Raw genomic sequence first — 15,555 nt, 5'->3', positions numbered from 1 at the left:
CCAAGTGCTGGCATGTGAATTCCAGGGAATGCCCTGAAACCAGGGGGATGATCCCTTGAGAGGATCTGAGGGAACCATTCACCCAGGGCTGGGAATAGGGCCCATATTCACCAGCCGCAACAGGAGACTAGGATTTGTGAGCATTATAGATGGAGCACTGGAAAGGATCTTGCCACAGTAAACTAAATGCTGCTCTACAGCTCTTAAAAGCAAACCCCCAGCTGATGAAACTGTTTCTAAGTAATTTAACAGCACTCAGAACAAAGTCCAAGAATATTTATGGGAATACAAAAATAGGGGCACCTGGGTGGCTCAGTTGGTGAAGCGTCTGAATATTAATGAATATGTTTTCATTTTAGATGTTTCAGTATGAAACATCTAAAGTTTACCAAAGGAAACTGATCCAGAAGTGACACAGATGTCAGAATTAGATGAGGACAGTGAAATGATTTTTTTTTTTAAAGATTTTATTTATTTGACAGAGAGCATGATCAGGGGAAGCAACAGAGGGAGAGGGAGAAGCAGGCTTCCCGCTGAGCCGGGAGCCCGACACGGGACTCGATCCCAGGGCCCCGGGATCATGACCTGAGCCAAAGGCAGGTGCCTAACCGACTGAGCCACCCAGGTGCCCCTGCAACAATTATTTTAACTCTATACCATATGTTTAAAAGTAGATATGTAGAAGATAATACAGACCAAATACAAATATGAAGACCAAAGTCAAACTTCTACAGATGAAAACTATAATATCTGACATGAACTATACACCAGATGAGATTGACAGCAGATTAGACATTGCAGGAGAGAAGTTAGTGAATTTAAATAATTTTGAAAAAGAAGAACAAAGCTGGCAGATCAACACTACCTGGTTTTAAGACTTACTGTCAGTTTTATATTGGTTTAAAGATAGAAAAATGGAACAGAATAGAGAGTACAGAAATAGACCCACATATATATGGACATGTGATTGTCAAAAAAGTTTAAAGACAATTCTGGAAAGAAGTCTTTTTAGAAATGGAGCTGGCAAATCGGACAGTTGCATGCAAAACAAATTTTTAAAAATCCTTCAAGCTATGTCTTGTAGCATTTATAAACTTTAACTCAGGAATTGATCATAGGCCTAAATGCAAAACCTAAAACATCAGAAGAAATTTTTGAAACATTGGGAAGAAAACATCAGAGAAAATTTTTGTGACCTTGGGCTAGACAGTTTTCTCCAATATGACACCAAAAGAGTGATCAATAGAAGGATTTCTATTAAAAATTAAAAACTTGTGCCCTTCAAAAGACACTTAATATCAAGGGGAAAAAATACAAGCCAAGACTGGAAGGAAATATTTGCAAAGCTTGTATTTGGTAAAGGACTTGTTTCAAGAATATATAAAGAATTCTCAAAATAAAAAAAGTAAAGAAATGGGCAACAGATTTAAGCAGACACTTCACCAAAGAAAATATTTAGATGGGAAATAAACATATGCAAAGATGCTTCACTTCATTATTCCTCAGGGAAAAGTTAGAATCCCAATGAGGTACCACTACACACCTTATGGATTGACTAAAACTAAAAAGACTGATCATCCCCAGTGTTGGTGAGGATGCAGCAGAACAGGGAACTCTTGCACACTGCTGTGTGAAAGGTAAAATGTTACGATCACTTCAAAGGTTTACTAAAAGTTAAAAAATAGACCTACCACATGATGTAGTCATTCCACTTGTAGATATTTATCCCAAAGAAAGGAAAGCTTATATCCATACAAAGACTTATACCTGAATATTCGTAGCAGCTTTATTTGTAATAGTGAAAAACAGGAAGCAACCCAGGTGTACACCTGCTGGATGGTAAATATATCATTGTCTATCTATACGGTGGACTACTACTCAGCCGTAAAAAAAAGAAATACATATGCAACAACATGAATGAATCTCAAAATAATTATGCTGAGTGAAAGAAGTCAGACCAGAAAGAGTACATACTATATGGTTTCATTCATAGAGAATTCTAAAAAATGCCAACTAGGCTTTGGTTTCAGAAAGTAGATCAGTGGTTGCCTAGGGATGGGAATAGGCTGGAGGTGGAGGAAGGGACTGCATCAGGGCACAAGAAACCTTTCCAGGGTAATGGATGTGTTCATTATCTTGATTGTGGTGATTGCTTCACAGTTTTAAACAGATGTCAAAACATTAAATTGTGCAATTTAAAGAGGTGCCATTTACTCTATGTCACTTATACCTCAATAAAGTTATTGAAATATAAAATAGAGTTTAAATGAAATAGGGAGGTGCATAGCAGAAAGGAGATCTAAATGAGTTACACGTGGTTCCCTCCGAGGAGTCCAAGTTAGGGGATGGGCCAGTCTGCTGGTTTCCAGGCATTTTAGTACTAATTGATTTTTAACCATTTTCCTCTTACTTTAATAAACATACAAGCGGGGCGCCTGGGTGGCTCAGTCGTTAAGCGTCTGCCTTCGGCTCGGGTCATGATCCCAGGGTCCTGGGATCGAGCCCCACATCAGGCTCCCTGCTCAGTGGGAAGCCTGCCTCTCCCTCTCCCACTCCCCCTGCTTGTGTTCCTGCTCTATCTCTCTTTCTGTCAAATAAATAAATTTAAAAAATAAATAAATAAACATACAAGCTGGAAAAAGATGTTATAGCCACACAATGTTTGTTTGTTTGTTTGTTTTTAATTAAAAGAATGAAGAAAACCTTTTAGTACTCATGTAAAGCCTCTCAAACACACAATTAAGTTAAAAAAAAAACAAGTTACAAAACAATGTGTATAATATGGTTGCATTGATGTAAACTGTTAAAGATATTACATGTACGGATGTACAGAAATATTTAAAGAAAGGACTGAAACAATATACATACCAAAAAAATATTTGTTAAAAATAGAGCTACCCTATGACCCAGCAATTGCACTACTAAGTATTTACCCCAAAGATACAAATGTAGTGATCTGAAGGGGCAAATGCACCCCAGTGTTTATAGCAGCAATGTCCACAGTAGCCAAACTATTGAAAGAGCCCAGATGTCCGTCGACAGATGAATGGGTAAAGATGTGGTATGTCTATATATATATATACACACACACATATATATACACACACACAATGGAATACTACTCTGCCATCAAAAAAAGGAAAGAAATCTTGCCATCTGCAACAATGTGGATGGAACTAGAGGGTATTATGCTAAACGAAAAAATCAGAGAAAGACAATTATCATGATCTCACTCATGTGGAATTTAAGAAACAAAACAGAGGAGGAAAAAATAAAACAAGATGAAATCAGAGACAGAGACAAACCATAAGAGACTCTTAATCATGGGAAACAAACTGAAGGTTGCTGGAAGGGAGGGGGGTGGAGGGATGGGGTAACTGGGTGATGGGCATTAAGGAGGACACATGATGGAATGAACACTGGGTGTTATATAAGACTGATGAATCACTGACCTCTACCTCTGAAACGAACAATACACTGTATGTTAATTAATTGAATTTAAATTTTAAAAAATTAAATAAAATATGCATATATTTAAAAATATTTGTATGTTATATAAAAAAACAGAAAATTGCATGGACAGAACATATCAAATGTCTCCCAAAACTAAATGTAATTAGATTTACATTTATTTATATGACCCTCCATAATACTGTCTGTATGTCAGTGACTGATAATCACTTTTGATGTCAGTATTTTTACTAAATGAATCTTTAGACTTTATGAATGTGTGTGTTCATCTTACAGGATCTTGTGGATGAGTGGGATCAGAACTTGACTCTCTTCTCTCATACTCTTGAGGAATGGATGAATTGTCAAAGAAATTGGCTTTATCTTGAACCAATCTTTCATTCTGTAGAAATACAAAGGTAAAAAAAGCCATGAAGAGGTTAAAAAAAAATGCATGGTGGGTGTTTATTGCCTATAATCCCTGAGAAGTCATTTCTTCAATAAACGCTCTAAAATAATCCACCAATGGGCACAGGAGTATAATCTGAATTTGTTTTTCATGGAAGATCGTAAGCATCATCTTTTTTTTTTTTTAAAGTCCTATTTCTCAATTATTGATATAAAACTATTAAGGACTGGGAAAGGAGTGTCAGGTCATTGTAATCCCTAAACCACAATACTGTGTGTCTGTTTAGTTCTAGAATATTAGTGTGGTTTTGATATGAATAATAAACATGTTTTAAATAGCATTCATACATGAATGGTAGTTTCTTACTTTGGACCATGTGAAAGAATGGAGGTCAAAGACAGTTGGTGAAAATTCTACCTTTTCTTTTTATTCATAGCATTCAAATTAATTGGTCTCTCTTTAAAGTGATTGGTCTTAATAGTACGTAAGTTCTGACACATGTATTATCTGGACAGAATTTAAAGTGTTGACCATAAATCATGCAAGCTAGTATAGAAGCCATTCTGAAATGAGTTAGGAAGTCATAGAGCATGTATTTATAAGATATATTAGAGCAGATGATAGAAGACCTTGAATATCAGGTTAATTGTTGTGAATTTTATTTTAGGGGCAAAGGGGAGCTATGAGAGGCTCACAAAAGAAAACTGTTTAGATGCGAGTACTGCTTTGCAGGGAACAATATCCATTTTCGTTATACATGTGTATTTCTTGTCATATGAATGCTTTAGTTTCTTCTATCTGTAGTTATTCTAGAGTTCCCAGAGGTGAAACCACATACCTAAGGAATGTACCCTTTGTGATTATAACAACTTATTGCCTTAAACTCGAACTTCAATATTACTCTTTCCTAAAGATTTCTTAATTGATGGAAAGATAAGACCCCTAGTTCACAATGTCACCAAGTTGCTCTTCACAGGATTTGCGAGAGAAAAGGGGGCTCTTAATGAAGTGTTGCTGGAGTCCTGTACAAGAGTGCTAAAGGAAAGAAGACACGGGTCTGTAATGGACCTGCCTTTGACTAGTGGAGAAGGATGGGGGGCACTCCTACCGGGGGGAGTGTGAAAAAGAGGAAGGGGAAGAGAGATTCATTAGCAAGGAGAATTGTTCAAAGGGAATGCTGTCCATTCCCCTCCCACCATATTCACTGTGAGGTCACACCAGAGCCTCCTGTGGGTGTTGGGAGGGTGCCCAACAGAGGGGAGGTTGAAGGCTCCTCCCCAGTAGGATTTTTACTGCATTGAAGAAATTTTTAGGCCCATCGCCCAAAATGGGGACTGGGATAATTGGCGGGGGGTGGGGGAGGGGGCTAGTGGAAGAGCTTGACGTGTATTGATTGCCCTGGGGCTTGGGACGTTAGAAACTAGGCCTCACCTCTTCTCTGGAGAGCTCTGAAGCATCCTTTAGTAGCAGAGCAGAGAAGTACGAGAACACGCAGTTACGGGGACCACAGGTGGCGGTGCCCTCTAGGGGACGTTGGGCAGTTCTAATGCCAAAAATCGCTTCTCCAAGATCAGTAGCTTCTTCTCAAGAAGCACTCTCCAGATCCCATTTCCTCTAGAATTTCAGTAGCCTTTGTTTTATTACATTTCCTAGGACACAGGTCACTTTTACTTTATGTAGAACTTGTGTATGCCTATCTTACACCTCTCACTAAGTATAATCTTGTTAAATGATGGACGCATGTCTGATTTATCCTGGTATTTCCTACCTTTACATCACCATACATAGTAAACACTATAAACTATCTTCAACTAATGATCAGCAAAAATAAAACAGGTCATAACATTTAAAAAATTGAATAATATTCTGTGGAAAATGCATTTATAGATTTTAATTATAGTACCTTCAAAAGATAAAATTATCTCTAATTTTCTTTCTAAAGGCAGCTCCCAGCAGAAGCAAAACTCTTCTCTCATGTGATTTCCATGTGGAGAGAAATAATGTTAAAAATACAAAACAAACTGGATGCTTTGCGAATAACCACCTCTGCAGGAGTCCTTGAAATTCTGCAAAATTGCAATACCTGTCTTGACTATATAATGAAAGGTCTGGAGGTAAAACTCTATAGCAATCCTAAAGTGGAGAGTCATTTACTCTTCAAAATGTAATGTAATGCACAACAGAAACTCTTCTAATGCAGATTTTCTTTCCTCTATTTCCAACTCTCACCAACTATAGGGTTAATGAAAATACTATCAAAAAGAAAAAAAAATTGGATAGATCAATCTAAATGGCCTTAGACATAATACCACATTTTTTAAGTGCCTAGATTTCCTTATCTTTAAATTGGGAATAATGGTAGTGCCTACCTTGAGGGGCTTTGTGCTAAATGAGATAATGCATTTAAAGCATGAGAGCTGGCACAAAGAAAGTATTCAATGAATTATTTATATTAGCACTACGATTATTATTACATTGACAAAATCAGCAAAAATTGAAATGGAATAGTTTATTTTATTTATTTTATTTTAAATCCAGTATAGTTCACATAAAGTGTTGAATTAGTTTCTGGGATACAATGTAATAATTCAACAATTCTATCATTATTCAGTGCTCATCAAGGTTCGTGTACTCTTCATCCCCTTCACCTGTTTCATCCGCACCCCCCCTCCCCCCCCCGGTAACCAGCAGTGTGTTCTCTACAATTAAGAGTCTCTTTCTTGGTTTGTCTTTTTATTTCCTTTGTTCATTTGTTTTGTTTCTTAAATTACACATATGAGTGAAATCATACGGTATTTTCTTTCTCTGACTGACTTCATTTAACATTATACCCTCTAGATCCACCCATGTTGTTGCAAATGGCAAGATTTCTTTTTTTTTTTAAAGATTTTATTTATTTATTTGAGAGAGAGAGTGAGAGAGAGCATGAGAGGAGAGAGGGTCAGAGGGAGAAGCAAACTCCCCACTGAGCAGGGAGCCAGATGTGGGACTCCATCCAGGGACTCTGGGATCATGACCTGAGCCGAAGGCAGTCGCTTAACCGACTGAGCCACCCAGGCGCCCAAGATTTCATTTTTTTTATGACTGAGTAGTATTCCATTGTATATACAGACCACATCTTCTTTATCCATTCATCTGTGGACACTTGGGCTGCTTCCATAATTTGGCTATTGTAAATAATGCTGTGATAAACATAAGGGTGCATATATCTTTTTGAATTAGTGTTCTTGTATTTTTTGGGTAAATACCCTATAGTGGAATTACTGGATCATATGGTAGTTCTTTTAATTTTTCAAGGAACCTCCATACTGTTTTTCACAGTGGCTGCACCAGTTTGCATTCCCACTAATAGTACGCGAGGGTTCCTTTCTTCCCCACATCCTCACCAACACCTGTCGTTTCTTGTGTTTTGGATTTTAGCCATTCTGACGGGTGTGAGGTGTGATCTCATTGTGGTTTTGATTTGTCTTTCCCTGATGATGAGTGATGTTAGGCAGCTTTCCATGTATCTATTGACCATCTGCATGTCTTCTTTGGAGAAATATCTGTTCATGTCTTCTGTCCATTTTTTAATGAGATTATTTGGGGGTTTTGGTATTGAGATGTATAAATTCTTTATGTGTTTTGGATGTTAACCTTTATCAGATAATGTCATTTGCAAATATCTTCTCCCATTCAGTAGGTGGTTGTTTAGTTTTGTCGATGGTTTCCTTTGCTGTGCAGAAGCTTTTTATTTTGATTTAGTCCTGTTGGTTTATTTTTGCTTTTGTTTCCCCTGCCTCAGGAGAAATATCTAAAAAGAAGTTAGTATGGCTGATGTCAGAGACATTACTGCCTGTGCTCTCTTCTAGGATTTTTATGGTTTCAGGTTTTCACATTTAGGTCTTTAATCCATTTTGAGTTTATTTTCGTGTATGGCGTAAGAAAGCAGTTTCATTCTTTTGCATGTTGCTGTCCAGTTTTCCCAAGACCATTTGTTGAAGCGACTTTTTCCCATTGCATATTCTTGCCTCCTTTGTTGAAAATTAATTGACCATATAATTGTGGGTTTATTTCTGAGCTCGCTATTCTGTTGTATTGATCTGTGTATCTTTTTTTTTTTTTTTAGAGAGACAGAGCATGAGTGGCAAGGATGGGCACAGGGAGAGAGAAAGAGAGAATCCCCAGCAGGCTCCACAGAGCATGGGGCCGATGCACAGGGCCTGATCTCACGACCCTGAGATCATGACCTGAGCCAAAATCAAGAGTTGGACACCTAATCGAATGAGCCACCCAGGCGCCCCTCTATGTGTCTATTTTTGTGTCAGTACCATATTGTTTTGATTTGTAGTATATCTTGAAATCTCAGATTGTGATGCCTCCAGCTTTGTTCTTCTTCAAGATTGCTTTGGCTTTTTGGGGTCTTCTGCGAATTTAGGATTGATTGTTCTCATTCTGTGAAAATTGCTGTTGGTATTTTGATAGGGATTGCATTAATGTGTAGATTGCTTTGGGTAGCATAAATATTTTAGCAATATTTGTTCTTCCTGTCCATGTGCATGGAATATCTTTCCATTTGTTCATGTCATCTTAAATTTATTTCATCAGTGTTTTATCATTTATAGTCAAAGTACAGGTCTTTCACCTGCTTTGTTAAGTTTATTCCTAGATATTTTATTATTTTGGGTGCTTTTGTAAATGGGACTATTTTCTTAATTTCTCTTACTGCTACTTCATTCTTAGTGTATAGAAATACAATGGATTTCTGTATATTGATTTTATATCATACAACCTTACTGAATTCCTTTATCAGTTCTAGTAGCTTTTTGGTGGAGTCTTTATGATTTTTTATGTATAGTATCATGTCATTCTGCAAACATCCTTACCAATTTGGATATCTTTTATTCCTTTTTTCTTGTCTAATTACTGTGGCTAGGACTTCCAGTACTATATTGAATAAAAGTGGTGAGAGTAGACATCCTTGTCTTGTTTGAGCATAGAGGAAAAGGTCTCAGTTTTTCTGCATTTAGGATGGTATTACCTGTGGGTTTTTCATATATGGCCTTTATTATGTTGAGGTATGTTCCCTCTAAACCTACTTTGTTGAGAGTCTTTATCATGAATGGATGTTGTACTTTGTCAAATGATTTTTTGTGTGTTTATTGATATGACCATATGTTTTTTATCCTTTCTCTTGTTGAGGTGATGAATCATGTTGAATGATTTGCAAATATTGAACCACCATTGTATCCTGGGAATAAATCCCACTTGATCATGGTGAATGATTTTTTTTAGTGTATTGTTGGATTCAGTTTGCTAATACTTTGTTGAGGATTTTTGCATATATGTTCACCAGAGATATTGACCTACAGTTCTCTTCTTTTGTAGTATCTTTCTGTTGTTTTGTTATCAGGGTAATGCTGGTCTCATACTATGAATTTAGAAGCTTTCTTTCCTCTTCAATTTTTTTTGAATAGCTTGAAGAATAGGTCTTAACTCTTCTTTAAATGTTTGGTAGAATTCGCCTGTGAAGCCGTCTGGTCCTGGACTTTTGGTTTTTGGGAGGTTTTTGATTACTGATTCAATTTCATTGCTGATAGTCTGATCAGAGTTTCTATTTCTCCCTGATTTAGTTTTGGGAGGTTATAAGTTTCGAGGAATTTATGCATTTCTCCTAGGTTGTCCAATTTGTTAGCATATAATTTTTCATAATCTCTTATAATCCTTTGTATTTCTGTGATGTTAGTTGTATTTCTCCTCTTTCATTTCTTATTTTGTTTATTTGAGCCCTCTTTTTTTTTTTTTTTTAGATGACTCTGGCCAAAAGTTTATCAATTTTGTTGATCTTTTCAAAGAACTGTCTCCTGGTTTCATTGATCTGTACTATTGTTTTTTTAGTTTCTATTTTGTTTATTTCTGCTCTGATCTTTATTATTTCCTTCCTTCTACTAGTTTTGAGTTTTGTTTGTTCTTCTTTTTCTAGTTCCTTTAGTTGTAAAGTTAAGTTCTTTGAGATTTTTCTTCTTTGTTGAGGTAGACCTGTATTGCTATAAACTTCCCCTTAGAACCACTTTTGCTGCATCCCAAAGATTTTGGACCATTGTGTTTTCATTTTCATTATAATGAGTACTAGGTATTACATAAGACTGATGAATCACTGACCTCTACCTGTGAAACCAGTAATACATTATATGTTAATTGAATTTAAATAAAAATAAATAAATTTAAAAACCAAAAAACCCACAAAGAGTCCCCTTTAACATTTCTTGTAGGGTTGATTTAGTGGTTGTGAACCCCTTTAACTTTCATTTGTCTGAGAAACTCTTTATCTCTCCCTCTGTTCTGAATGAGAGCCTTGCTGGATAGAATATTCTTGGTTGCAGGTTTTTCCTTTCAGCACTTTGAATTATCATGCCTCTCTCTTCTGGCCTGCATAGTTTCTGCTGCATAATCAGCTGATAGACTTACGGGGTTTCCATTGCATGCAACTGTTTTCCTTCCTCTTGCTGCATCTAAAATTCTCTTGATCACTTCTTTTTGACATTTTAATTACATGTCTTGGTGCAGACCTCCTTGGGTTGATTTTTTTTGGGGGGGGGCTCTCTGTACCTCCTGGATCTGGATTTCTGTTTCCTTCCCCAGATTCAGGAAGTTTTCAGCTATTATTTCTTGAAATAAATGTTCTGCCCCCTTTTCTCTCTGTTCTTCTTCTGGAATCACTATCATGTGACTGTTATTACGCTTGATGGTGTCCCTGAGTTCTCTTAACCTGTTCTCGTTTTTTATTACTCTTTTTTCTTTGTCTTGTCCAGCTTGATGGCTTTTGATTACATGTCTTCCAGGTCACTGATCTGTTCTTCTTCCTCTAATCTATTTATACCCTCTGGCGTATTTTTAATTTCAGTTATTGAGTTCTTCATTCTGATGGTTCTTTTTATGTTTTCTATCTTTGTTGAGGGTCTCACTGAGGTCTCCACTGTTTTCTCAATTCTAGCGAGCATCTTTATGAGCATTACTTTAAATTCGCTATCAGACATATTACTTACCTCCGTCTCGCTTAGGTCTCCTACTCTGATTTTGTCCTGTTCTTTGATTTGGGACATATTCCTCTGTCTCCTCATTCTGTTTCTTGCGTTCTCTGTTTCTCTGTGTTAGGAAAGTCAGCTCCGCCTCCTGCATTTGAAAGTAGTGGCTTTATGAAGAGGTCCTGCAGTGCAATGTCTGTTCCCCAGAACCTGGTGCTTCAGGGGGTGTCTCCTATGTGTGTTGCCCCAGGGGTGTCCTCCCGTTGTGGCTGGGATGTGTTTGCCTTCAGTCCTGTTGTCTGCAATGGCTCCCTGCCTGTTGTGGGCAGAGTCTGGTGCCCGTGGTGTTAGTGGGCTGCTCCGGGGCTGCCTTGGGCTGGAGTTGAGTCAGACCAGGCATTTGCCAGAGATGCAGTAGCACCAAACTGCAGGCCCTGTCCCTGTGTCGTCCCCAGAGAAGCTTCTGTTCATGGGTGGGGCCTGCAGTCAGACCAGCTGCCTGCCCTCAGCCCACTGCTGGGATCACAGTCAGACGGGTGTGTGCTTATCTTCCCCTCTCCCTGGGGCAGGACTCACTTTGGAGTGGTGCTGACCCTTGTCTGGGCCACGCACACACTGCCAGGCTTGTGGCACCGCTTTGACAGGCTCCGCCAAGGGCATGTTGGAACTGGCAGGTCTGCAGAAGAGCGGGGGGGTGCGGGGTACATAGTCTTAGCAGTGTCTGCAAGGTCTGCCGTGGAGAGGACCTGAGGTGGAGGACTGGCGGGAAGGGGCATGTGTGAAGAGGACTGTGGGGGGGCAGAGCACGCTGTTAGGATCCTCGGTGGGGAGCAATCCAGCTGTGCTGTTCCCACAGGTGTCTGTGGGCTGGGGGAGGGAAATGGTGTCTGCCAGTTCCTTTGTCCCTGGAGGGGTCTCCTGAGGATCTCTGTCCCTCCAGCACAGGCTCTGTGATGAGTAAACAAATCTCCCTCCCACAGGACTCACTTTTGGAGTGGTGCTGACCCTTGTCTGGGCTGCGCACACACTACCAGGCTTGTGGCACCGCTTTGACGGGCTCCTGCTGAGGGCCCATTTGGGGTGGGGAGGGTGGATCTGCAACATGCATGTGGGCAGGGGTGCAGGTCTGCTGTGTGAGGGGACCTGGAGCTGAGGTCTGGCTGGAGGGGGCATGTCCACGCCAGAATGAGGGGGTTGCTGTTAGTAAGTTAGTTCCAGCTGGTGTCAGAGTATCTATGCTAGGGGAGGGAAATGGAACCTGCCAGCTCCTTTGTTTCTGGAGAAGTCCCCCACTGATCTCTGTCACTCCAACACAGGTTCTGAGATGAGTAAATGACGCTTTCCTGTGCGCCCCAGGTGTTTTTCAAACTGCAGCTTCTGTGCTGTATCTCTGTGGGGCTGTTTGTCATGCAGTCTCTTTAACGGTGGGGACTCCCTTTCCTCTCTTCCTCCCAGCTCTCCCAGAGCTGAACCACTGATGTTTAAAATTCCAGGTTTTAAGTCCTGCTGGTTGTAAGAACTCGCAAAATCTGACCCATCTCATTTTCAAAGCCAAATGTTAGGAGGATTCATCTGCCCCATGCTGGCTCCCTGTGAGAGGGTCTGTTTCTCCCCCTCCGCACCCCCATCTGTGCTCGTGGGTGTCTCTCTTCTACTAACAGACCCACAAGTCCACTTAGCTCCCCACCACCTCTCTGCCCTTCCTCTCTTCTTCATTGCGGCCTCTTTTCTACGTTCAGTTGTGGGGTTTGTTCTGGCAGTCTTCAGGTCATTTTCAGAGTTATTTATGCTGATGTGGGTGTTATCTAGGTTTACCGGGGCAACAAAGTAAGCTCAGGGTCCTCCTACTCCACCATTTCCCCAGAAGTCCTTGTTTGATGATTTTATAAATTATTGATTCCATATATTTAAACATTGCCAAAACACTTAATTGTCAGCTAGACATACATATTTTAAAATACCGGGTTTTAATATCTGAGATTCGTGGTGAATATATTCACTTCACTTCATAAACCAAGATCTCTTTCTGGGTTTTTATATCTTTTCCTTGTTGAACACAAGTCACAGTGGTTGTGATGACCCCTCCAGAATACCCACATATGGTAGTTACAGCCTATAGAAAGTTCTCTGCCTAGGAAGACCCTCTGCTATATGAATCCATGATCTGGTTAATAATAGCAAGTTTACTGAGTAAAGATTGAGATAAACCCTCTAATTATTTCTAGCGTTTCTTTGGACTATTACTAAGCATCATTACCAACCAGTAATTTTCCATTTATTCACGTATTGAGCACCTGCTTTATACCAGGTACTGCTGCTACATGCTGGGATTCCCAAGATAATTCCCTACTATTACAGAACTCAAGATCTATTATAGGAACCAAAGTAGAGAGATACTAGCATGTGATGTATGCTGTGATAGTTTGGGTGGTATGGTCACATGAAAGAAGAGAGATCAACCCAGCCTGGGAGAAGTGATCCTTCAGCTGGGTTTTGGAAGAATGTGTGAGTTAGGCAGGTAAAAGGGTCACTGTGTGTGGGTGGCTGGGTGGGAAGAGCATCCTAGGCAAGGGGGAAGTTCAGATCTGCAACCATGAACAAGTGTGGCATGTTCCAGAGACATAAACAAGATGGTACCAATGGAACCTAGTTTGCAAATGGCTAAGTGATGAGATTCCCCAGGGAGGCAGGGCCAGATGATGAAGGGCCTTGAATATCATAATGAAGGATTTTGAGTAGGGGAGTGAAATGATTTGATTTAGAAATGTATCCCTAGAAGAGAGCATAGAGTTATGTGTCGAAGGGGGGTGGTCAGTGAGAATAGATGAAAAGAACCCCGTTACAAGACTAGAAATCCTGGGAGACTAAGGTAAGACAGTGGTAGGGGTTAAGGAAGGTGGAGCCAGGAGCTTCAGATGGGCACGAGGAGGAGAGAGGAAGGAGGTCCAGGCTTGTGCCGAGATCTCTGGCTTGGACACCCAAGTGTAAGGGGATCCCAGTGCAGAGAGAGGAAGTAGGAGGGAGAGGCTTGTGTAGAAATAAGTACGTTTTGGACATGTTGAAAATCTAAGACTTATGGGACAGCCAAATGAACATCTGCAATCAGCAGTTGGGTATACAGATCTGGGGCAGGGAAAAGTGACAGGAGCCACAGAGCCAGCAGGACAGGCGGAGGAGAGATGGGGTGTGCGCCATGTCAGCATTCAAGTGTGGGGACCATGAGGGATCCTGAAAGCAAATGGTAAGAAGTGGCCGAGGGATGAAGAAAAACAGGAGAGTGACTTCCCAGGCAGAATGAGGGAGAGAGCCAACCGTCAGACGCAGCAGCGGGGCCGCACGGCAGGGCCCGGGGATGGCTGAGAGATGAGTCAGCAAAGACCCCGAGTTGATAGATGATCTTTTCTTTTTTTTTAATTTATTTTTTATTATGTTATGTTAATCACCATACATTACATCATTAGTTTTTGATGTAGTGTTCCATGATTCATTGTTTGCATATAACACCCAGTGCTCCATGCAGAATGTGCCCTCTTTAATACCCATCACCAGACTAACCCATCCCCCCAGCCCCCTCCCCTCTAGAACCCTCAGTTTGTTTTTCAGAGTCCATAGTCTCTCATGGTTCATCTCCCCCTCTGATTTCCCCCCCTTCATTTTTCCCTTCCTACTATCTTCTTCTTTTTCTTTTAACATGTAATGTATTATTTGTTTCAGAGGTACAGGTCTGTGATTCAGCAGTCTTGCACAATTCACAGCTCTCACCATAGCACATACCCTCCCCAGTGTCCATCACCCAGCCACCCCATCCCTCCCACCCCCCACCACTCCGGCAACCCTCAGTTTGTTTCCTGAGATTAAGAATTCCTCATATCAGTGAGGTCATATGATACATGTCTTTCTCTGATTGACTTATTTCGCTCAGCATAACACCCTCCAGTTCCATCCACGTTGTTGCAAATGGCAAGATCTCATTCCTTTTGACAGCTGCATAATATTCCATTGTATATATATACCACATCTTCTTTATCCATTCATCTGTCGATAGACATCTTGGCTCTTTCCATAGTTTGGCTATTGTGGACATTGCTGCTATAAACATTGGGGTGCACGTACCCCTTCGGATCCCTACATTTGTATCTTTGGGGTAAATACCCAGTAGTGCAATTGCTGGATCGTATGGTAACTCTATTTTCCTCACTTTTTGAGGAACCTCCATACTGTTTTCCAGAGTGGCTGCACCAGCTTGCATTCCCACCAACAGTGTAGGAGGGTTCCCCTTTCTCCGCATCCCTGCCAACATCTGTCGTTTCCTGACTTGTTAATTTTAGCCATTCTGACTGGTGTGAGGTGGTATCTCATTGAGGTTTTGATTTGGATTTCCCTGATGCCGAGCGATGTTGAGCACTTTTTTATGTGTCTGTTGGCCATTTGGATGTCTTCATTAGAAAAATGTCTGTTCATGAATAGACGATCTTTTCAAGCACTGTGACCGTGGAGGGGAGGTGGGCAAGTAGACAGTAGCTAGAGAAAAACAAAGTGCGAGAGGGGGCTGCTTACGAATATTTTTAATGAGAGAGAGGTAAAAGGGAGCCTGTTGCAAAGGAGAGCTTGCAAGTGTAGGAGAGTGATCAGTGACACAGGATGGCTTGCCTGGGATGTGGAAACAGGCGTTTCCTCCTCTGGAGAAGGGGG

At 40.4% G+C, this 15,555-nt stretch overlaps 1 protein-coding gene across 1 annotated transcript in view; it reads left to right on the top strand.

The window, feature by feature from the left end:
* The window catches only part of DNAH14 (dynein axonemal heavy chain 14), a 325,270-nt gene that overhangs the window by 111,178 nt on the left and 198,537 nt on the right, over positions 1-15,555 (top strand). The window contains exons 23-24 of the mRNA XM_044916203.1: positions 3,748-3,869; positions 5,802-5,973. Coding sequence (XP_044772138.1) covers positions 3,748-3,869; positions 5,802-5,973 — 294 coding nt within the window. The remainder of the gene's footprint in view (positions 1-3,747; positions 3,870-5,801; positions 5,974-15,555) is intronic.

Source organism: Neomonachus schauinslandi, chromosome 6 (assembly GCF_002201575.2).
Source record: "Neomonachus schauinslandi chromosome 6, ASM220157v2, whole genome shotgun sequence".
Classification (NCBI taxonomy): Eukaryota; Metazoa; Chordata; class Mammalia; order Carnivora; family Phocidae; genus Neomonachus; species Neomonachus schauinslandi.
The sequence above is the reverse complement of the archived record's forward strand: the minus strand, read 5'-3'. Positions and strand labels throughout refer to the sequence as shown.